This window comes from Thamnophis elegans, chromosome Z, assembly GCF_009769535.1.
Source record: "Thamnophis elegans isolate rThaEle1 chromosome Z, rThaEle1.pri, whole genome shotgun sequence".
Taxonomy (NCBI): Eukaryota; Metazoa; Chordata; class Lepidosauria; order Squamata; family Colubridae; genus Thamnophis; species Thamnophis elegans.
The window spans coordinates 115,075,469-115,093,865 of NC_045558.1; the positions used below are offsets into that span (position 1 = coordinate 115,075,469).

Genomic DNA, 18,397 nt, shown 5'->3' on the forward strand with positions numbered 1-18,397 from the left:
AGCAAAAATAAATATTTTGCACTCTTATTGCATTGACTGAATGCCACTCAGCTGTCTTTCTTAAGGTGATTGTCTCCTTAAAATAAGGATGTTCAAAAAAAATCACAATGCCAAGAAGAATTCTCAAAGATTTGGTGGACAAAACCATTCAGTTTCATGAGAATCTCAACTTTAGACAGACAGCAGCAATGGAGATGATTGGAGTCTCATCTAATAAAATGAATTTAGAATATTTTGAATCTTTGGGTTCCAAGGAAATGGCTAGCAACCTCCTCAATTTTTTATTTATATATTGTTTAATTAAATGGATTTGTTTCTCTACCCAGCTCATAGATGCAACACATTAAAAAATAGAATATGAACAATTGAAAGCTATGATAAACAACCCCAAAAAAACTTTTCTTCTAGATATGCTAACAGGTCAGTGATGGATAGAATAGAAAGGAAAATTCATAATCAAGATTTCTGGCAGGTAATAGATCAAGAAAATCTTCATTCTTCTGGTTTTAATATATTATTATATATTATAATGTAGATGTAATATATTATAATGTAGATCGTATATTTTGTGTATGTAAATGCACTGTATATCATTTAATGAAAAGAAGGACTAGGAGTAAGATAATAGCAATATTCCAATATCTAAGGGGCTGCAACAAAAAAGACAGGGTTTCCTGCCTGATCAGGGGGTTGGACTAGAAGACCTCCAAGGACATTTCCAGCTGTGTTATTCTGTATATTCTATCTATATCTCTACTTCCTTCCCTCCTGAATCCCCTGTGGAAATATATCTATGTATGATTGTATGATTATCTGACTCCAAAAGTCGGAAAATGTCCAATCATTTTTTTTATAATAACTATGATTAAAAGTTACTGGGGGAAATGCACAGTAGTGGAATTCATTCTGTCCATCTCTTTTGAACCAACAGTATTTTGGTTTCTTCTACTAATCTTTTAACATGTGTCTCACTTCCTCTTTAATTTCATATGGATGACTTAATGACCCATTGGGTCATTCTTTTTTCATATTATATAACCTTGTGCCAGTTCCTCTATCTTCACAACTCTCAAAAAATCCCCAGTGAAGAGTTCTCATCCTCCCTCTCCTCAGCTGATCCATTGAACTGCTTTCCATTTTGCTAGGAGAAAAGAAAGCTATGGGAACCAAAAATCATGAGGAAAATTACATTTCCATTCCCCAATTGAGCATATCCCCAGAGGCCCCTTCCCCTAGAGAAAAAGAGGACTCACCCAGCAACAACAGGAAGTCCAGCTGTATCTCACCAGCATTCTCACAGGAGTCATGGGTCTAAGCATTCTGTACATTAACCTATCTGAGTTACCTTGGTTCAATAATATTTGTTGCACACTTTCAAATTTTTCCCAGTTGAATGTTACAAACAAAGAAACACAGGGTTTTAGTAATATGTAGATATAAGAAAAAGAAAATTGCTTAGAAGACAAGTTAAGTTAAACTGAACAGAAACTGATCAAATACTTTTGTTTGATGATTAGAGGCAATTTCACTTGTGACAAATCCCTGTTAATTTTCAATTGTCCTGTAGAGAAATTGAAATTATGGATTGCTGATTTTCTCGGTCTGTAATTATCTAAGGACAAGTAATTTTCTTGCTTCTCCAAACCTCTACTGAATTTCAGTAAACAATATCAAAATTACAAAGAAAAATAAGGATGTTATTAATATAACCCACACAGTTTACAGTTGGAATGATTATGAAAGTGCTCTTGTATGTTGCTCTTACTATGATTAATTGTATTTTTCAGTCCTCTGAGTAATAGAGATTTGACTGATATAAGCCTGCAGACAAAACTAAGAGTATTGCAGATGAAAATAGATGGATATGTGTATTGAAAGAGGATTTGTATTTGTATTGAGGATGTTAATTTTAGTGATTTTGATAGTGGGTTGTTTTCCAAATATGGTAGGCAGAGCTCACAATTTAAAATGCAATATCCATGATCTTCACCCTCCACTCCATAAATATCATAAGCAAGGAGATCTTATCATTGGTGGTGTACCTACTCTTTCTGGCTTGCTCCCAGTGTCAATAGGCTTCAGAAAACTACCACCTGTGGCATTGTCTGAAGAAATTCTGTAAGGATTTAAAATTTTGAATATGTTTATTTGGCTTTCTTATGTCCTTGGAAGAATCCATTTTAGAGCTCCAAATAAATACTAGAGCTGAAAAACATCCCATGCAAGATATGTCCCTAAAAGTTATATTCGTCAGATTTGGCTATTTTGACTCAGGATGCAAATCATGTTTTTAGTATTGAAGTAATATTGAAAAGGAGGAAAGAAACACTCAAGAAAACGTATTTCAGCCCATTTGTGTAACTTGTAACTGAATAGTCTTCAGTTTGTTTCTTTCAGTACTTCATTCTTTGACATCACAATCTTCCATTTTGTCCGCTCCACTCATCTTGTAACTCATTTTTTTTGACTGCATTGAACAATTCGTATTATCAGCTGTTTCCATTATAAATAATGTCACACAAGCATTATTTTCTCTTCAGAGTCACGGGAGTGTTTCCTATGAACATAGCTCCTATGTACTGTCATACTGAAATATAATCTATTGATGTTCTTTGCGAAATCTATGAAATTAAGTCTACTTAATTTTCTGGACATTTTAGAATTTTTTAAAAGAATAAGATAGTTGGACTGGACCATGCTCAGGCAGGAAACCCTATGCTATTTCAGACAAAGTGTTGTCCATCCTCTTCCTTAAAATGCCCAGTGTTATAGCATTCACAACTTCTGGAAACAAGACTTCTGGTGGATAATTTTGAGTTTATTGATGCCAGATAGCAAAGTTGCCAATAGTTTTTTTTTTTAAAACTGCCTATTTCTCCATTTATACTCATATTTTCTTACCTAAGTACACCTTGAAGTAAGGAGTTTCTTCATATCTTCCCTTGAGATGGAATGAAATTATAGGAAATCAAGAATAGGGAAGATGTTCAGGAGATAAGATGTTCTGCACATTCACCCTCTTAGCCTAAAGCAAAATAAGAGCTTCCCACAGCCTTGAGAAAATCTTCCTAATTTTCTTCTACTTTGAAGAACAAAACATTTTCTAGCAACTACATTGGCATTTAAAAAAAACAACCCACATAATTTTGTGAGAAAGAAATTGTATTTGATGAAAATATGTTATGGTTTTATATGGAATTACTACAAACTGCAAAGATCAATTATTCATGGGAACTCTTCTCCAAATCCTGAGACTAAGGCTCTACTTAAAGATCACTTATCTTGATCATGCATATGCATAACATGCCCTCTTTTGATTTTGAGGAGATGGTAGTTATAATTCTAATTTTGTTTCTTTCCTCATTGCCTCAGAAAAGATAACAACACTGTAATAATATCCAAATCTCACTGACAATCATAGAAACAAGCAATACAAACAATTTAATATATATGGTATGCATAGGATTTTCCTGTAAATGCTAGTCATCGTTCTGATATCAAATACAACTCCTGTTATAGGCTGATACCTAAGAATTACCAGCACATCCTGGCCTTGGTATTTGCAGTAAAGGAGATCAATGAAAACCCACTGATTTTATCCAATTTCACCTTGGGGTTCCATATCTATGACAGCTATGACAATGCCCAGAGGACTTATCAGGCCACCATGCTATTTCTATCATCAGAAGATAGGTTGATTCCCAACTATACATGTGACAACCAACACAATCTGGTAGCAGTTATTGGGGGTCTTGATTCCACTGTGTCTCGTTATATAGCAACTATTTTGGATATCTATAAAATTCCACAGGTAAGATAATTATTCATTTTTTCATACCACTATTTTATAACATAACCATGTATATTTCCAAATTTGCTCATTTTATTTGTATTATATCAGAAGCAACAATGCACAATTAATTCTTAACTGAGGTCAGAGTTCATGATATCAATAGAGGAATATCTTTGAGGAATTTTTTTAAGCCTTCTGCTATTTACTATACACAGACCCTACCATCCCATTCTAACCTACCAGAGGCATAACACAAATCATTTAAGTGTTTTAAAGTCTTTATCCAATGGAATTTATAACCATTGGATTTTTTGGACTGACAAGAATTCAACATATCATCCTATATTCTCTAGAACTTGCTTAAGAAATTCAACATTGTGGTCTTAATAATTCTTACCCAGTACTGCCTATATACTTTATTTTGGGACTTACAATATTTCAGCATCTGTACATAAACTTTATGTGCTCTATTTAATATCTACCTCAAACACATGACAGTGAAAAGAATTCATTTTCCCATACTGAATATTCAAGATAATTAAACATTTAAATTTAAAATTGTGTCTATATTCTAGATGAAAGTTGTATCAGTAACTTTTTCTTCTCTACCAAATAATTTGGTGAAGCCCATTTATATTCCATTTTTTTCAGAAACAGGAAATGGTAATTCAGGTTTTCCCAAAGATGCTTTTTCAAGAGGCAGCTGGACGTTATTGTTTTTCTTTGAAGATGTTTTGCTTTTTATTCAAGAACTTCAGCCACCTACATTCCACTGAAAGTTAAAAAACAATATCCTGGTATTTACTAGGAAAAAACTATTAATAACATCTCATGTTATGTACATTAATTTTAGGAAGAGTAGTGCAGAATTTCTGACATGACTGATTAGGATATATAGATTTATTGTTTTCTTTACCAATTGTTATTTCTCCTTAGCTCACCTATGGCTCTGCTCCAGTCATGAATGACAAAACTCCAGGCCTTTTCTTTTATCAGACCACTCCTCATGAATCTCTCCAATACCCAGGAATTGTCTCTTTGCTGCTGCATTTCAAGTGGTTTTGGGTTGGAGTCATTGCTATTGATAACGATAATGGAGAAAGATTTTTGCAAGCAATCTCACTGATTTTTTCTCAGAGTGATATCTGCTTGGACTTCATAGAAAGGGTATTTATTTATTTCCTTCACATCAGTTACATGCTGCTACAGGGAACAAAAATATATTATAAACTGATGGGCAGCAGAGCTAATGTAGTAATAGTTCATGGAGAATCCTATTCTATGGCTCTTTATGGTTGGCTTCCATATTTTTATGAATCAGAGACAGAAAGGGTTAAAGGTAAAGTATGGATAGCAACAACTCAGCTAGAGTTTCTATCACTTGCTTTGCAAAGAAATTGGGAAGCAGAAGTGTTTCACGGGGCATTATCATTCAAAATTCACTCCAATGATATATCAGGATTCAGGTGGTTTCTTGAAAGCATAAGTCCTTTCAACTCAAAAGATGGCTTCATTGGTGACTTTTGGCGACAAGTTTTCTCTTGTGCACTCCCAAACTCCATGGAAGAAGATATGAGTATTTGCACTGGGAAAGAGAAGTTGGAGACCCTTCCTGGAGCATTTTTTGAAATGGCCATGACTACCCCCAGCTACAGCATCTACAATGCTGTTCAAGCAGTGGCCCATGCTATCCATGACATGACATTCTCTAACATCAAATTCAGAGCAAAGAGGGATGCTAAAGGACAGAAGTTGCAAAGTCAAGAACACTGGCAGGTAATGTTCCAAAAGTCTTTATAAAACAGTGAACTAGAGTTTTTTTTTTAGTTTACTTTATTGTCATTGCACCTCGTACAATGAAATTAAATGGCATCTTCAGTGAACCTCATACATAAGAAAACTATAAAAATAAAACCTCGTACAATGAAATTTAATGACATCTTCAGTGAACATCATACATAAGAAAACTATAAAAATAAAACACAAACACACACCTTTCACATTCTATACAATTGAATTGAAAACCCCTGATACTGCATTAATATTGCACTATACAGTAGAATTCAATATAGTTACTGCTCTGGGATAGAAGCTGTTTTTCAGCCTATTTGTCCTTGTTTTTATTGTCCTGTACCATCTGCCAGATGGTAATAGTTCAAAAAAAAGGGTGCCCAGAATGAGTTGGACCTTTAAGAATGTTCCTAACTTTCTTAAAGCAGCAGGAGCTATAAAGCTCTTCCAAAGATGCGGGCAACCAATGATCCTCTGGGCAATAACATTAACCCTCCGAAGCTTTCCTATCTGCCAATGTGCAATTAGCAAACCATACACAGGTACAGTAAGTTAAAATACTCTCTTTAGTGCAATGGTAGAGGGTCACCAGCAATTTTCCATTCAGTTGTTGTTTCCTGAGAAGTCTCAGGTAGTATAACATCTGCTGGGCCCTTTTGACCAGTGCTGCAATATTTGTATTTGTATTTGTATTTATTGTCACTTATAGGCCGCCCTTTTCCCTGAGGGGACTCAGGGCGGCTTACAACTCATGGGAAGGGAGTGCAAGACAGAACGTAAAATAATATGTGGGTACAAATAAAAATAGCAATAAAACACAACATTCATTCAACATTCGGGTGGGGTGTATGAAGATCTTATCCCCAGGCCTGACGGGATAGCCAGATCTTAAGGGCTGTGCGGAAGCTCTGGACTGTGGTGAGGGTGCGAATCTCTACGGGGAGATCGTTCCAAAGGGTCGGAGCTGCTACTGAGAAGGCTCTCCTCCGCGTAGTCGCCAGTCGGCACTGACTGGCGGATGGAACTCGGAGGAGGCCCACTCTGTGCGATCTGATGGGACGAAGGGAGGTAATCGGCAGAAGGCGGTCTCTCAAGTACTCAGATCCACTACCATGGAGGGCTTAATGAATGGTAAGTAGCACCTTGAAGTGCACCCGGAGATCAACAGGTAGCCAGCGCAGCTCGCGGAGGATGGGTGTTATGTGGCCGTACCGAGGTGCGCCCACTATCACTCGCGCGGCCGCATTCTGGACTAGCTGAAGTCGCCGGATGCTCTTCAAGGGCAGCCCCATGTAGAGCACATTGCAGTATTCCAGCCTAGAGATCACAAGGGCTCTAGTGACTGTTGTGAGAGCCTCCCGGTTCAGGTAGGGTCGCAACTGGCGTACCAGGCGAACCTGGGCAAATGCCCCCCTGGTCACAGCCGACAGATGATGGTCAAAAGTCAGCTGTGGGTCCAGGAGGACTCCCAAGTTGCGAACCCTATCTGAGGGGTGTAGAATTTGACCCCCCAGCCTGAGCGATGGAACACTGGCCAAATTATTGGGAGGGAAACACAACAGCCATTCGGTCTTGTCCGGGTTGAGTACCAGTTTGTTAGCTCTCATCCAGTTCTTAACAGCCTCAAGACCCTGGTTCATCACGTCCACCGCTTCATTGAGTTGGCACGGGGCGGACAGATACAACTGCGTATCGTCCGCGTATTGATGGTATTTTATCCCGTGCCTCCGAATGATCTCGCCCAGCGGTTTCATGTAGATGTTAAATAGTAGGGGGGATAAGACCGAACCCTGTGGCACCCCACAAGTTAGGGGCCTCAGGGACGATCTCTGCCCCCCAACCAACACCGACTGCGACCTGTCCGAGAGGTAGGAGGAGAACCACCACAAAACAGTGCCTACCACTCCCACCTCCCGCAGTCGTTGCAGAAGGATACCATGGTCGATGGTATCGAAAGCCGCCGAGAGGTCAAGGAGAACCAGGATGGACGCATGGCCTCCATCCCTGGCTCTCCAGAGATCATCGGTCAACGCGACCAAAGCGGTTTCTGTGCTGTAACCAGGTCTGAAGCCGGACTGGAAGGGGTCAAGATAACTTGCTTCCTCCAAGGTCCGTTGGAGCTGGAAGGCCACCACCTTCTCAACAACCTTCCCAAGAAAGGGGAGGTTGGAGACTGGACGGTAATTGTTAAGAACAGCTGGATCCAAAGATGGTTTCTTCAGGAGGGGTCTCACCACCGCCGCTTTAAGTGCGGCGGGGAAGTGCCCCTCCCGAAGGGAGGCGGTTACAACCGCCTGGATCCAGCCTCGTGTCACCTCACTGCTGTTGGCAACCAGCCAGGAGGGACACGGGTCCAGTATACAGGTGGAGGCACTCACAGCTCGTATGGCCTTGTCCACATCCCCAGAGGCAACATCCTGAAACTCAACCCAGAGATGGTCTGCCAAGCTCTCCCCCTGTGTCTCGGCTGGATCTGCAGAGATGGAGTCCAAGTCCGACCGAAACCGAGCAATTTTGTCCGCCAAGAATTGGACATATTCCTCAGCCTTACCCTGTAGGGGTTCACCCGCATCCCTCCTATTTAGGAGGGAGCGGGTTATCTTAAACAGGGCGGCTGGGCGTGACTCGGCGGACGCAACCAAGGTGGCAATATGTGATCTTTTAGCTGTCCTTAACGCCCTGATATATTCCTTGGTGCATGTTGTCAGGAGTGCTCGGTTCGATTCGGACTTATCGGACCTCCATAGGTGCTCTAGGCGTCTCCTCCGGCGCTTCTTCTCCCAGAGCTCCTCGGTGAACCAAGGAGGTCTCCGGGATCCGCTGACCCGGAGGGGCCATAGTGGCGCAATTCGGTCAAGGGACTCCGATGCCGCCAAGTGCCAGGCAGCAGCCAGAGTCTCCGCCGAACTGTGGGTGAGAGTATCAGGAATAACCCCAAGCTCTGTCTGGAACCTTAAGGGGTCCATAAGACGCCTGGGGCGGAACCACCTGGTCGGTTCCTCCTCCCTACAGTGGGGGTTTGGCCTCCAGAAGTCTAGCCTCAGTAGGCAGTGGTCTGACCACGACAGGGGTATGATCTCACTACCCCTCAGACCAATGTGAGCACCCCAGTTCAGGTCCTCTTTTATGATAACATCCAAAAACCTAAAACTGGCCACTTGCTCCTCTTGGTCTTCATTGATAACCAAGGACTGGATGTCTGATCTATTCCTTCTGTAGTCCACTATAAGCTCTTTGGTCTTATTGATGTTAAGGACCAAGTTATTGTCTCCATGTCACAAAAACAACCAGTTCACATCTTGATAGGCAGACTTATTTCCCGCGGAGATGAGTCCCACCACTGTTGTATTATCTGCAAATTTAATAATAGTATTACTGGCATGAGTGGGAATGCAGTCATGTACATAAAGAATATAGAGTGAGGGACTCAACATGCAACCCTGTGGTGTACCTGTGTTAAGAATAAGGGCCAATGAGGTATGATTACCTAATCTGACCCTCTGAGAGCGGCCAGACAGGAAATCCATAATCCAAAGGCAGATTGAATAAGAAAACCCAAGCTCCATAAGTTTAGACACTAATCTAAGTGGAAGAATTGTGTTAAATGCAGAACTAAAATCTACAAAAAGTATCCTCACATAGCCCCACCTGCTGTTCCAGATAAGTCACAGCAGCATGAAGAGTGATGGCTACAGCATCCTCTGTAGATCTATTTGTTCTGTATGCAAACTGATGTTTATCAAATATATATCAAATATAACTATACTGTAGCTTGTATCCCATAAAACATGTGCATATAACTATCACGACTTTTTCATTATCTCATATTTGTTCACCATCTTCTCTACCAGTTAAATGAAACATCCTGTATTTCATTTGTTTCCTGCTCTCCTCTGGATATCGGTGGCCTTCATTTAGACAAAAAGTGGGGTTACTATCATTTATACCTCTATTAATTTTTAGAGAGCACTAGAAGCTCTGATGATTAAAATAAACAAAACCAAACAATAATAAAGAGAAAAAGAGAAAAGAATAAAGCAAAATAGCACAGAATTTACAAAATCAAAGGATTTCTGTTGTGCCATAGTTTGTAAGGCACTTCTGCTGGTTTTGGCTCCAAGTACTATGTTATAATATAAAAAAATGTTGGGCTATTGGTTACAGTATGTAGAGTTTCTATTGCTCTATCATTATGTTCTTGATGACCATGAACATTTCTATCGCATTGCACTCATGTCAGAAGCAAGAAGATGCTTCCTGTTTGAAGGATTAGCCAATGGCATCACTGTTTCCCAGGGAATACCCGGTTGAGGCTCCTTTGATGTCCATGGCAGTAGTGGAATCAATGGTGGGATTCAAAAAATGTTACTACCAGTTCTGTGGGTTGTGTGGGGCTTGGTGGTCAGGTCTTGGTGGGCATGGTAGGGAAAGGATGTTACAAAATCCTCATTCCTTCCCCACTCCTGGGGGAAGGATACTGTAAAATCTCCCTTCCCTTCCCACCCCACTCCAGGGGAAGGATACTGCAAAATCTCGATTTCCACCTCACTCCAGTGGAAGGATACTGTAAAATCCCCATTCCCACCCCACTAACCTGCTTTCCAGCTCTGTTCTCCTGTGAAGGGCAACAGAAGAAGACCAAGCCGATCAGCTGGCATTCAGGAAGCAGTGAATAGATGGGGGCAGAGCCAGCCAGAGGTGGTGTTTGCCGGTTCTCCAAACTACTCAATATTTCTGCTACCGGTTCGCCAGAACCGGTCAGAACTGCCTGAATACCAATTCTGAGTGGAACTCAGGACAAGAGCTCACCCTGCCCCATGGCAGCACTCAGGTTTCAAACAAGGATTTCTGAACCTCCAATCCAGTGTCCTAACCATATGAGTCACCATGCTTCTATTATTCCTATGATTCACTTGTGAGATCATTTCCAAAGCAAAGGACTGTACAATGAGTAACTATTAGGAATGGGCAGTCAATCTCAATTTGGAAGCAAAAAGGGGCTCAGACGTATGTGCAGTACTTATGGCAAACAAAAAATACTGCTGGCTTTTGTTGTATGGTAGACAACAGCTTTTTATTCAGTCAGTCAGTCAATCAATTTCTATGGTCACCATCTCAGTCAATGATTCTGAGCAGCTTACAGTTAAAACAATATGTAATAGAATTAAAAAACATTAAAAGCCATTTTAATATCTTATTTTAAAACCAATAAAAACAGTAAAATCAATTTTAAAAACCATCCAAATTAAATATACTTAGAAGAAATATACTTGGCCAGTTAGCAATATAGCCAGGAAATGGGGTCCTTGACACATTCAATGCCCCAGGCTCAGGGACAGGGGTGGCTTCCAACAGTCACTACTGCTGGTTCACTCGTGGGTATGCCGCACATGTATGCACAGTACAAAAAATGTTCTGCGCATGCGCAGAAGCAAAAAACAAGACACAGCACCTATGGCACTGCCTGGAGAACCGGTTCAGGGCATGGCAGGCCTGGTTTGTTGCCAGTTCCAGCGACCCAGGCCTCTAAACCACTAATGGTTCAACCGAACCAGTCCGAACTGGTAGGAACCCACCACTGTTCAGGGATATAGCCAAGGTTCATATGCTTCTCCCTCCCTAACAGCATCAAATGCCATTATTTTGCTCCAACCATCAGAATGTAAAATTTCACTTTTTTCTTAAATGCCACATTTCTGTTTCTAATGTAGCTCCACCACTTTCTGAGATGTGTCTCATTCAACAATACTGCTGAAGATAGGATCACCTTCAACCAGAGAGGAGAGCTGGTGACTGGATTTGATATCTTCAACTGGATTATTTTTTCCAACCTCTCTTTACAGAGAGTGAAAGTTGGGAGTGTAGATCCCCTGGCACCTCCAGATCAAAGGTTCACCATTAATGATGATGCCATTACCTGGCACAGCTGGTTTAACCAGGTAGGAAACAACAGCAGATGGGTACAGTGCAGTGGTGGGATTCAAAAAAAATTACTAACAGTTCTGTGGGTGTGACTTGGTGGGCGTGATGTGGCTCGGTGGAGGTGGCTTGGTGGGCATGGCAGGGGAAGGATACTGTAAAATCTCCATTCCCTCACCACTCCAGGGAAAAGTTACTGCAAAATCCTCATTCCCTCCCAATTAGCTGGAACTCGGGAGGCAGAGAATAGATGGGGGTGGGGCCAGTCAGAGGTGGTATTTGCCGGGTCTCCAAACTTTAAAATTTCCACTACCAGTTCTCCAGAACTAGTCAGAACCTGCTGAATACCACCTCTAGTGTACAGTGATTAATACTGAATTCTAGAATGAATTCCACTGGAGAATTTCATATTTTTTAAAAAAAATTCTAAAAGTACATAGGAATGTGAGCATGCATATATATATATAGATGGATACAGATACAGTCCTCGACTTACGACCACAATTGAACCCAACATTTATATTGCTAAGTTAGTTTTGTCCTGTTTTACAACCTTTCTTGCCACAATTGTTAATTGAGTCACTGCAGTTGTTAAGTTAACAACATGATTGTTAAGCTTCCCCATTGACTTTGCTTGTCAGAAGGTTGTAAAAGGTGATCACGTGACACTGTAACCATCATAAATATGTGTCATTTGCCAAGCATCTGAATTTTGATCACGTGACTATAGGGATGCTGCAACAGTCATTGTGAAAAATTGTCATAAGTCACTTTTTTACATGCCATTGTAGCTTTGAATTGTCACCAAATGGAAGGAAGGGAGGGAGGGAGGGAGGGAGGGAGATACTGACAGAGTGGGGGAAATCAAAGTAAGCAGGAACTAATGCCATTTAGAGATCCTTTGGGCCAGAAATGTTCATAACAAGCCAAAATGATGCCAAAGGGACAATATATGACATCATGAGTTTTCTTAGCAATGATAATATCCTAAGAGCCAAACTACTTAAAATTACTTTACATTATGTCTAATATTCTGCTGTCAAGCAGCTCCCAAATGGAGATATCTTAATTCCACCTACCTACCCCATATATTACACAGGTCTGCGACTAAAAAGCTGTTTGATTATTTTCATCTAATTTCCATGTATTTTGGTGTGCTGAAAACAAATAAAATATTGAAAAAACTCCTAGATGTCATGATTTGCCACAACATGCAAAATTGTCTTCAAATTTATCAATTATTTTTAATTTTTTACATTTTTTTATATTATGGGTTTTTAACCAAATTTAAAGTCCAAATTACTATTAATTAATTCACATAAGTGCATTTAAGATATAAAATGCCAAAAAAACCTTAAAAGGTTTGTCCGAGTTATGTAAAAAAAATATAGCACTGTAAATCTGATGGTCAGCAATATATACATAAGCTAAGCAAGTTTTAAGTCTGTGCTTCTAATGGTAGAAGGGGTTAATCTTTCCTGAAGAATCCAGTGGAAGGGAAACACAGGGCAGATAGCAGCATCTCCGGTCAGTGCAGGGGGTGTGGCCAGCACTGTGACGTCTCGTGTACAGACACAGAGCTGCTCTCTCCTGCATGCCACACTTGTGCATGAATCATCATCAGGTTCTTGGTTCTAGGCTGTTCACACTTTTTCATCGCAATTCATGTTAGTTCATCTTTCTTCAACCTCTATGTTATGGCTCCGCGAAAGTGTATTAATTTTCCAGAGAGTTTCTGTTTCATCTGAGGTGAATATACAGTGTTGAAGCAACAGCAGAATATTACAGACTTTGTGAAAAAAGTATACTTTGCATACTTTGGACTAAAAATTGGAGATCAAGATAAAGTTTGGGCACCTCATAAAGTGTGCAAATGGTGTGTTGAGGACCTCCGAAACTGATTCAAGCGTAAGAGAAAATATTTCCGTTATGGGATTCCTATGGTATGGAGAGAGCAAAAGTACCATAGTGATGACTGTTACTCTTGTTCATGCAATATGAAAGGGTTTAATTCCAAATAGAAGCATTCCATTTCATACCCCAATCTTCACTCAGCAAATTCATCCCATCCCCCATGGCACAGATATACCAGTACCCAAGCCCCCTGCTACCTTGGAAGAGATACCTAGCTCCAATGAAGGTGAAGTCATACCTGAACCAGATGACAAATCAAGTTCTGACTTTGAAGATGATACAAGACCAAAATTGTTTTCTCAGAAGGAGATGAATGATTTGGTAAGAAACTTGAATCTTCCCAAAGATGCCACTGAGTTACTCGGATCAAGGCTGAAAAGCAGGAATTTATTGTTGCCAGGAGTGTCATCTTCATGGTTCAGACATCATGAAAAGGAGTTCATTCCTTACTTCGCCCAGGAAGACAAATTGGTTTATTGTATCGATGTCAAAGGTCTGATGGGTCAATTTAAAATCCAATATGATTCAGAGCAATGGCGTCTTTTTATAGATTCTTCAAAAACAAGTCTCAAAGCAGTTTTACTCCACAACAGTTTTTACACTTCCATACCTGTAGGTCATTCCGTAGACTTGAAGGAAACCTACGAGAACTTGGAATTGGTTCTTCATAAACTTAAATATGAAGATCATGGTTGGCAAGTGTGTGTGGACCATTGTTGGCAAGTGTGTGGGGTTGGCAAGTGTGCTCAGGCAACAAGCTGGATATACCAAATACCCTTGTTTTCTGTGTCTATGGGACAGTCAAGACCGACAAAATCACTGGACCAAGAAGAGCTGGCAGCCGAGGGTGCTAACAGTCGGTGAAAAAAATGTCCTCCGAGAAACTTTGGTACCTTCCCATAAAGTTCTTCTACCACTTCTCCACATGAAATTGGGATTGATGAAGCAATTCATAAAATCACTTCCAAGAGATGGAGAATGCTTCAAATACTTGGTCACCAAGTTTCCATGCCTGTCGGAGGCAAAATTGAAGGAAGGCGTGTTCGTCGGACCAGACATTAGAAGGCTTATAGTTGATCAAGAGTTTGTCAATACCATTACAGATCCTCAAAAAGAAGGGTGGATTGCATTTAAAGAAGTCGTACAGAAATTTTTAGGCAATAACAAAGATCCTCACTACAAAAAGATTGTCGGAAGAATGCTGAAAGCATTTCAAGCTTTAGGTTGCCTGATGAGCTTGAAAGTACATTTTCTCCAGTCCCACCTTGAGTACTTTCCTGAAAATTTGGGAGCTGTGAGTGAGGAACAAGGTAAACGATTCCACCAAGACATTAAAGAGATGGAAAGGAGATACCAGGGGAAATAGAGCATTATAATGATGGCAGACTACTGTTGGATGCCTCAGAAAGACATTCCAGATGCTACAAGCGTAAATGCACCAAGAGTAGCCTCACAAGGAAAAAAAATCGAGTTTAGTGTATGTAGATGAGATCATTTCAGTTCAAAAAAGGATTTTCATGAAAATATTGTAATAAAATTTTAATTTTATAAGTCTATTTCCATTTATTTTGAGGTATTGCCTTATTTAACATAGTTACCTAAATTGTCAGGAAACGTGATGTCCTATGACAAAATGGAGGTCATTTTCAGATTCAGCGCACCAAAAAACATAAAGATTACATGGAATAACCAAAACAGCTCTCAGAAAAAACTTTTTTTGCAGACCTGTGATTATTGAAACATGTTTTACCAGTTTAATAACATACAGAAAAACCCAGGAACTAATCTTTTCTGTCTTATTTTCAGTATGAATGTCCTTCTCTTTTATTTTAGACTCGGCCTTTATCACTATGTAGTGATCCCTGCCATCCTGGCTCTAGTAAAAAAGTGAGGGAATGGAAGCCATTTTGTTGTTATGACTGTGTCCTGTGTCCGAAATGGAAAATTTCAGACAAAGAAGGTAAGAAATACTAGTTTGCAGATAGGAGATAGATGACTTCATTTTGAGAGTCAAGTTAGATTGCATGAAATGGTCAGATGTGCTCCAAGCTTATCTTGGATTTTATTTATATAGTTAGTCAGTTTCTCAAAAATGTATGAGATACAGTAGCAGGTATAAGTATAAACATGGACATGAACACAGGAAATTGGTATGAATAAATGGGGACAATAGGTCAGGGATGGTAGGCATGTTGGTGCGCTTATGCACATCCCCTACAGACTTCTTAGGAAAGGGGTGAGACCCAGGGGTGGGTTTCAACATTTTTTACTACTGGTTTGGTGGACGTGGCTAGGTTGGGGAGCATGTGACTGAGTGGGCATGGTCAACTTGACATCACTCATGCACACACCCACTCAGTCACAGCCCCCCCCCTTAGCCATACCCACTGAACCGTGTGAAAAGTTCTATTTTGCCAGCTGGGAGGATGGCAACGAAGCCTCACTTTCCCTGCCACAATGGCTGCTTCTACCTCAGCGCCCAACGGTCCGCGCCCTTCCCCAAGACTTAGGGAGGTGAATCAACTCAGCTGTCTGAGAGAAACACAGGTGATCCTTAGCTTACAACAGTTCATTTAGTGACCTTTCAAAGATACAAGGACACTGAAAAAAAAGGCTTATGATTTTTCACAATCTTTGTAGCATCCCCATGGTCATGTGATCAAAAGTCAGATGCTTGGCAACTGGTTTATATTTATGATGGTTGCAGTGTCTTGGGGTCATGGGATCCCCTTTTGAAACCTTCTTACAAGCAAAGTCAATGGGAAGCAAGATTTACTTAACAACAGTATTACTAACTTAATGATTGCAATGATTCTCTTAACAACTATGGCAAGAAAGGTTGTAAAATAAGGCAAAACTTACCAAATGTTTAATTTAGCAACATAAATTTTAGGCGATGATTGTAACTGGAGGACTACCTTTAATTAAGGCAGAGAATTATGACAACTACAGAAGTTAAACACTGTCTTGTCTTTTCTTTTTCAGATACGAATGAATGTAAGACATGTTCAGACAAAGAATATGCAAATAAGAATCAAGATTCCTGTTACCCTAAGATGATAACTTTTCTGACTTACAAAGAACCTTTGGGAATCACTTTTACCTTCCTGGCTTTTTTCTTTTTTTCACTGACAGCTTTAGTGCTTGGCATATTTGTGACACATCATCACACTCCCATTGTCAGAGCCAACAACCAGAGTCTTACCTACACTCTTCTTATCTCCCTCATGCTCTGCTTCCTTTGCACATTGCTATTCATTGGCAAACCAGGAAACGTGGTCTGTCTTCTCCAGCAAACAGCATTGGGCATCATTTTTTCAGTGGCTGTTTCTTGTGTGCTGGCCAAAACCATCACAGTCGTTCTGGCTTTCATGGCCACCAAACCAGGATCTAGGATGAGGAAGTGGGTGGGGAAAAGACTTGCCAGCTCCATTGTTCTTTCCTGCTTCCTTGTTCAAGCAGGCATTTGTGTTGGGTGGTTGACAATTTCTCCCCCATTTCCAAGCATGGATATGTATTCAGTGACTGGAGAAATTGTACTGCAATGTAGTGCAGGTTCTACGGTTATGTTTTACTCTGTATTGGGATATCTGGGCTTCCTGGCCATTATCAGTTTTGCTGTGGCTTTCCTTGCCAGGACATTACCAGACACTTTTAATGAAGCCAAGTTTATCACTTTTAGCATGTTGGTCTTTTGTAGTGTTTGGATCTCTTTTGTTCCAACCTACCTGAGTTCCAAGGGAAAATATACAATTGCTGTGGAGATGTTTTCTATCTTAGCCTCTGGTGCTGGACTCCTAGGATGTATCTTTTTTCCAAAATGCTATATCATTGTGTTAAGGCCTAAATTGAACAAAGTGCAAATAATGAGAAAAAAATGTTGAAGCATTTAATCCTATCCCTTCTCAGAAGCCACCCTTCTTTTTAGTCTTGAACTGTCTCAGTGGTTTCTTAAAATATTCTCAAGTGGACACTTCTAGGACTTCCAGTATCTTCTCTAGTCAAAAAACTGAATAAAGGCTTGCCAAAAGAAAACAAAGACAGGAATTTTCTCCCTGATTATTTTCAGAAACTCTTAATAAATCTCATATGCTATTGTTCTTCTAATTTTTGGCATTGAGTTCTTCTAGCTGGATTATTGTGGACAAAGAAAGACCAATTGTTGAAAACATATATGCGATAGCACACTTATTTAAGGACAAGCAGCAAATATACCTTCTTTCACAAGAACAAACTTGGGTGTAACAAGTTCCTTTTATGCTACTCACTGTCCACAGTATAAAGAGAATGATCTATTGAACTATTAATTTAAAGTCATGGCATTTCTTTCAAACAGGATCTGTCTGAAATCACTGTATCAGAAAACTTCTGTAAGATAAATTGAACTGAATAATTGTTCTAAGGTAACCTGGAGATATTCTGCAGGTGGTAATAGATATAAATCTACATTTCCATGATTTTAGACCTACAGATGTATTATTAAGATTCTGACAAGTTTTAATGAGTGATTCAGTTTGACAGTTCCAATCCCTCTCCCTCTCTCCCTCTCCCTCCCTCCCTCCCTCCCTCCCTCCCTCCCTCCCTCTCTCTCTCTCTCTCTCTCTCTCTCTCTCTCTCGGAGGGAGAGATAGATATCCATATATGGAGAAAAATGGAGGTACTGAGTGACAGCCACACTAACACTGACATGAGCAGTCCACCAATAAGAGTTATAATCTCACCTTATGTAACAGATCTCTTTGAGTGAAGCAAGACTAATGTAATTTTGGGTTTTATTTATTGTCATTTTTAAAAGTATATATATGTCCAGCTATGAGCCTTACCTTTCTCTTGTGTTAACATTCTACACTGGAGTAGCCCACACAGCTGGAAGAAAAACACAGCTCTCAACACTCTATATATCTGTTGAAAGTCAAATGGCCATTTTCCAGAATATCATAACTTTAAGATATTCAAAGCCATATGAATTAACACAGCTCT

General features: G+C 40.0%; 1 protein-coding gene across 1 annotated transcript; it reads left to right on the forward strand.

Moving 5' to 3' along the window:
* Window positions 1–1,942: 1,942 nt before the first annotated feature.
* Window positions 1,943–17,301, forward strand: LOC116521588 (vomeronasal type-2 receptor 26-like). The gene is made up of 6 exons (XM_032236245.1): window positions 1,943–2,118; window positions 3,520–3,811; window positions 4,730–5,569; window positions 11,296–11,523; window positions 15,251–15,377; window positions 16,403–17,301. The coding sequence occupies exons 1-6, from the start codon at window positions 1,943–1,945 to the stop codon at window positions 17,299–17,301; spliced, it is 2,562 nt and encodes an 853-aa protein (XP_032092136.1).
* Window positions 17,302–18,397: the final 1,096 nt, after the last annotated feature.

Coding starts and splice junctions, on each gene's coding strand:
- LOC116521588 (XM_032236245.1), top strand. CDS start 1,943: ATGGTAGGCAGAGCTCACAATTTAAAATGCAATATCCATGATCTTCAC. Junction 11,524..15,250: donor GGCACAGCTGGTTTAACCAG/GTAGGAAACAAC, acceptor CTTTTATTTTAG/ACTCGGCCTTTATCACTATG. Junction 15,378..16,402: donor GAAAATTTCAGACAAAGAAG/GTAAGAAATACT, acceptor TTTCTTTTTCAG/ATACGAATGAATGTAAGACA.